Below are 6,000 nucleotides of genomic sequence, written 5' to 3' on the forward strand. Positions count from 1 at the left end.
ACAGTAAGGCTGACTAAAACTTGCCTGTTAAATAAAAGCAAGAAGAAAACTGACACAAAATAACAAAATCTCACTTTGTCACTTGCTGGTACTAGATTAGACCCCCTTTGCCTTCCGAACTGCCTTAATTTTTCATGGCAAAGATTCAACAAGCTGCTGGACACATTCCTCAGAGTTTTTGGTCCATGCTGACACAATACCGTCAAAAGGCTGTGGACTGCACATCTGTGAATTTCCCATTCCACTGCATCCCAAAGTGGCTCTATTGGATTGTGATCTGGTAACTGTGGAGGCAATTAGAGTCCAGTGCACTCATTGTCATGTTCAAGAAACCAGTCTGAGATGATTTGAGCTTTGTGACATGGTGCATTATCCTGCTTGAAGCAGCCATGAGAAGATGAGTACACAGTGATGGTTGGCTAAAACGCTCAGGTAGGCCATGGTGTTTAAACGATGTTCGTTTGGTACTAAGGTGTGCCAAGAAAATCGCCTCCACACCAGCAGCATCCTCAGCCATTGATATACGTCAGGATGCATCCATGCTTTCATATTATTTACTCAAACTTCTGATTCTACTATCTAAATGTCACAGCAGGACAGGAGACTCGTCAGACCAGGCAACTTTTTTTTTTTTTTTGACTAGTCTGACCCAGCTACCAGAACAACCCAACTATGCTATCTGTTAGCATAAAGGACTGAAGGTCTAAAGGAAAACTGTTAATTTATCATCTGAGCAATTACAATACTGAATACTTGGTTACAGTGCTGCTTCTTTAAAACAAATCTTTGTTTTTAAGAGGGTAAGAGTAAATTAGCACATGAGACTGAAAACTTGGTGTTTTCAGAAATGTATCATCCCTCTTTGCAGTTTTTAGTATGCAACTTGAAATTTAAAGGCATGTGTGCAGTCTGAATACTTGTATGCACATAAACCAGTGACTGGGGGTGGGTTTATCTTCCAATCCCAGCTAAAATCACTGTAGCTGCTGCTGTGAACCTCAGAGGAGAAAAGTTAATCGTTCTTACTCCATTTGGCCAGTATAATAGAGATGTAAGGTTGGAGTAATTTGCCCGTAGAATATTGAAAAATCTGCAGTGATCGTGAATGAATGGTTCTGTCTTTATTTCCAGCTCCAGTGTGTTTGAGCTCAGAGCTTTTACCAGTTTGATGTAAGGTGAGGGCTGAGGTGTGAAGTCTCGGTGCATCTTCAGAGAGGTTTGACATTAAATCATATTGTAAGTTCATCAGCTGCTGTGGGGTGTTACCACAGCTCGACCATGATGAAGCACATTTGAGCAGAGGCGTGAAAGTGTTTGTGAGAGCTGGAAATGTGGGGAGCTGTGCATATGGATGCCTGAACCAGGCATCCATATGCCATATGGTACTACAAGGTCTTAATGACCTTGTAGTACCATATCACCCTATTAGAGCACTTCGTTCCCGCTCTGCAGGCCTACTTGTTGTTCCTAGAGTATTTAAAAGTAGAATGGGAGGCAGAGCCTTCAGTTTTCAGGCCCCTCTTCTGTGGAACCAGCTTCCAGTTTGGATTCGGGAGACAGACACTATCTCTACTTTTAAGATTAGGCTTCAAACTTTCCTTTTTACTAAAGCATATAGTTAGGGCTGGACCAGGTGACCCTGAATCCTCCCTTAGTTATGCTGCAATAGATGTAGGCTGCCGGGGGATTCCCATGATGCATTGAGTTTTTCCTTTCCAGTCACCTTTCTCACTCACTATGTATTAACAGACCTCTCTGTATTGAATCGTATCTGTTATTAATCTCTGTCTCTCTTCCACAGCATGTCTTTATCCTGTCTTCCTTCTCTCACCCCAACCGGTCGCAGCAGATGGCCGCCCCTCCCTGAGCCTGGTTCTGCCGGAGGTTTCTTCCTGTTAAAAGGGAGTTTTTCCTTCCCACTGTCGCCAAAGTGCTTGCTCATAGGGGGTCATATGATTGTTGGGCTTTTCTCTGTACCTATGAAGCGCCTTGAGGCGACATTTGTTGTGATTTGGCGCTATATAAATAAAATTGAATTGAATTGAATTGAATTGAATTGAACCTCGTGCATGTGTGTCCTTGTGTGTACTGTGGAGAGGCATGGGTGTATGAACAAGCCCACAATACACACTGGTGATAAATGCTTTGCAGCAGTCTCGGGAAGTTTCTTTTTTTTAAATTCCACAGAATATTCTTTGAAACCTGGAGTGAGATGCATGTTAAGTAGCTCTGGCATATGCAGGAGACTGCTTGCACTCCTGTGTGTCTGTGTGTGAACCTCGTTCATGTTCTACATTCCGAGATGTGTTTTTCTTCTCACTGTAAAGCCTCTATTTTCATGCATTTCTAACACTGACGCAGACTCTCTGAGGATGTGCACATGGCCTGTTCTCATCACTTCCTCCCTGACTCTTTTCACTCCTCTTTCACCCTTCCCCAAGCAATTTATGCCTGTCATTTTTACACTTCCTGTCTCTCAAGCTCTCCCTCTGTTTCCTGTCTTAACTTCTGCGTTTTTGTCTGCTTGTATTCAGAGTGTAAATTGTCACACAGGTTCATGATATCATAGGCCACCATATTTGGCTGTAGGTGAGAAAACAATGATGATGTCATTATGAGTGTCAGACTGGGTTTGAGACAACAGATATATATAACAAGCCAGTGAGATGGTGTTTTATAGACATTTATAAGGCAGGGTAGTTAACTTGAAGGCTGCAGGCCTGTGCTGCCTTTAAATTTGACCTTTTAAAAGAAAAAATCATGATAGAACAGCTTGTGTGTTCCGAACTGCATGGATGCAAAATAATCTATAGCAAACCTTGAAAAATAGGAGATACAAAACTACGTCCTAGGTTATTAATTACCAGGACATATCACCACGCTATATGGAAGGTTGTATAACAGATTTCTTTTTGATGTGCTAAAGGAAAATCATTTTTCCATCTCACTCTAGCATGTGTGTTTTGCAAGCAGCCAAGTTTCAGCTGATGTTAGCAAGCCTAGTTGGCAAGTTGCATTTAAAATCTGTCCAATTGCAATGCACCTACACTTCGCACTGCTGAGGCCTGAATGACCGCTGTCTCTACATCTGACTGTGCAGACACACTTGTCAGTAGAAGCCTTCACAGCTCTTAACTTTAAGCCTCAAGTAAAACCAGATTGATGAGACGTAAAACAAAACCACAGTACCATTATTATGTAGGTGGAAACTTTCCATAGAGGCAAAAACAGTTTTTTATATCAGACTGAAAAAGGCACATTTCATACCCGAATTCGGGCATTTTAACATGATAGCCTCTAGAGTGATTTTGGAGGCAGGTTCATGTGTCCACTACAGGAAGTGCAATTCCAAAGCTGCATAGCTACAATGAAAAGTGAAAAGTGAGCACAGCAGAGTTTCCAGGCCTTAAATCAGCTGTGTGGCCGCAGATGTAGCCATCGCAGCAGAAAATACTGGAGGCAGTTTTTTCAATGTGCAGTCTTCCCTCACTGTTAGTCTTTAACTCTTTCCCCTGTAAAGAGGACATTTGATCTCCTCCCCTGTACCCTTAATGACGAGTTTTGACACCTCAGTATATATTAAAGACATAGTTTGACAACCAGTAGGATACTGTCTGGGTTTGCTGTTTGCTGGTTTAAGAGAATCTCTAGATGGATGATTACTAATGTGTCACAGAGGAGCTCGGAGGCATCTGAAGGGCTGTGGATTTGTAGTCTGTGCACTGCAGACCAAGTTCATGGGAATTAGTTAATACTGATCAGTAACACTAATGAAGGCATTTGCTTGCTGCCTTTGAGAATTGGTATGTTTGATTAAACTGATATTAGACTCCTATGTTTGATTATGGAGGAGTATGAACCATGTTAAACACCGATTTAAAAAAAATAAATAAATAAAAAAATAAAAATAAAATAAGGATACGGATAAGCTTTATTTGTCGGTTGCAGTTGCCTGCAGCTGAAATGACAGACCTAGTCGACCATACATACAATACATACAATATACAAACTTACACTGGGGAGACAGGTCAGGCTAGGCAGCAAAAAAGGGATAGACTGTGAGATATGTAACACATAGGGGCAATTAAGGTGAAAATGATTACTGAGAAGACATACGCACAAACACCCCCCCCCCCCCCCCCCCCACACACACACACACACACACACCAAACTATTAATACAAAAGTTAGTTTAGTTAGGACTGCAAGCAACAATGACAGCAGATGTGACACTGATTAGGTCCATCACTGTATAAAAGTCAGAGCTGAGGTGGGAGCAGGTTGCCAGGCAGCTTGCAGAGGCAGAATCCGTTGTGCACAGACTAAAACTGAAATGACATTCACAATATGAGATGTTGTGTGGAAGTGTACCGGCTGAGCAACTGCTGATCTGCTGAGATTACAGCTAGGCTTGAAGTTGTGAAGTTTATTGGTGAGCTGTGGAGCCAATGAAACATTCACTCATTTTACAGTTTGTTTTTGGTGCTCTGCTCTCAGTTTCTTGCTTTTATACCTGTGGCGTCATCTTTGTATTTGCAGTCCCAAGCACTTGGTCACTTCACAAAGCTTGCTTCAAAGAAGAAAGGAAGATAGAAAAGTTTATTCTACCATTTTAGAAATCCAATCTTTTTCAATGTCTCTTGTCCCTGCAGTGAACAGAGCATCTGCCAGGCGCGAGCTGCTGTCATGGTGTATGACGATGCCAATAAGAAGTGGGTCCCAGCCGGTGGCTCTACAGGCTTCAGCAGAGTCCACATTTACCACCACACGGGCAACAACGCCTTCCGTGTAGTGGGACGCAAGATCCAAGATCATCAGGTCAGTGGATGAGACGGGGCTGTTACTATCACAGTGTGTATATATAGATTTGAAAAGGAGAAATGGTCTGTGACTATAAGCATACAAAAACAATGACACAATTATCACATTTGCGTTAGTGATATAGTGGTGATATTACATTTTTTGACCTCTGACTGTGTCCTCTGGCAGCAGATCCTTATCAAGACAGAACTGTCCATCCGTTGGACCAGTCCTGCCCTGGGACATTCCAGCATTAGTAGTATTCATGTTGATTTGTGTGCCAGTAGTTGTTTGGAGCCCTTTTACAAATATACCTTTTAGTTTTGAAGATTGTAGTGCTGTATCGTATCATCTGCAATGATACTAGTATAAATATTTTAAATAATAATTATTTATTTTAATAATATATTAAAAAAGAATCACGTTGTGATGTAATTTCTGCAGCAGACTACCAAAAAACAAGATCCAGGGAAGGTGTGACGTTCAATGTGCAAATGAATGACTCCATCAAGTGTCACTAGAACACTTGATAGTTTGAATCAGTGTGTCACAAAGATCAAACAATGGATATTAATTACTGATGTGCTTAGATGGTGGAAAAATGTGGCTGGTTTAAAAATCTCAATTTAAGTTGCAACGTCACACGTAGAAATAATTTAAGTTTTATTATGTGATAGTATTTTACAATTACTTTAGTTATTATTAATCAAAAGTGTTAAGCAGTTATTTTGTAGTTTTACTTAAATTTTCTCAGTGGAAAAAAACTGCATCAGTTACTTGAGTGCTCAAATTTGAGTTATACTTTATAATGCTGTCTTTACTGGTCTGTTCAGTTTAATTTTATTTATACAGTGCCAAATCTCAACAACTGCTGCCTGAAGTTGCCTTTTATTTTATTGTATGTTGTAGGTAAAGACTAAATAATACAGAGAAAATCCCAACAATTACATGAGCCGTATGAATAAGCACATGGTTGACAGTAGGAAGGAAAAACTGTCTTTTAACAGGAAGAAACCTCATGCAGAACCAGGTTCAGGGAGCAACAGCCAAATGCTGTGACCCACTGGGTGTTTCAGTAGACTCACACTTGAATGACATGGTTTCTTTATTCAGTGACAACAACAGAAAAGGATGGAAATGACCTTGAGTTACTTGCACTTTGCCATAATATTTTTTGACTTTCCATCTGTGCATGTCAGCA

At 40.8% G+C, this 6,000-nt stretch overlaps 1 protein-coding gene across 2 annotated transcripts in view; it reads left to right on the forward strand.

Moving 5' to 3' along the window:
* The window catches only part of enah (ENAH actin regulator), a 104,146-nt gene that overhangs the window by 19,224 nt on the left and 78,922 nt on the right, over positions 1 to 6,000 (forward strand). For both annotated transcript variants that reach the window (XM_085134320.1, XM_085134321.1), the window contains exon 2: positions 4,652 to 4,817. In XM_085134320.1, the coding sequence (XP_084990446.1) occupies positions 4,652 to 4,817 (166 nt within the window). The remainder of the gene's footprint in view (positions 1 to 4,651; positions 4,818 to 6,000) is intronic.

Source organism: Neolamprologus multifasciatus, chromosome 15 (assembly GCF_963576455.1).
Source record: "Neolamprologus multifasciatus chromosome 15, fNeoMul1.2, whole genome shotgun sequence".
NCBI lineage: Eukaryota > Metazoa > Chordata > Actinopteri > Cichliformes > Cichlidae > Neolamprologus > Neolamprologus multifasciatus.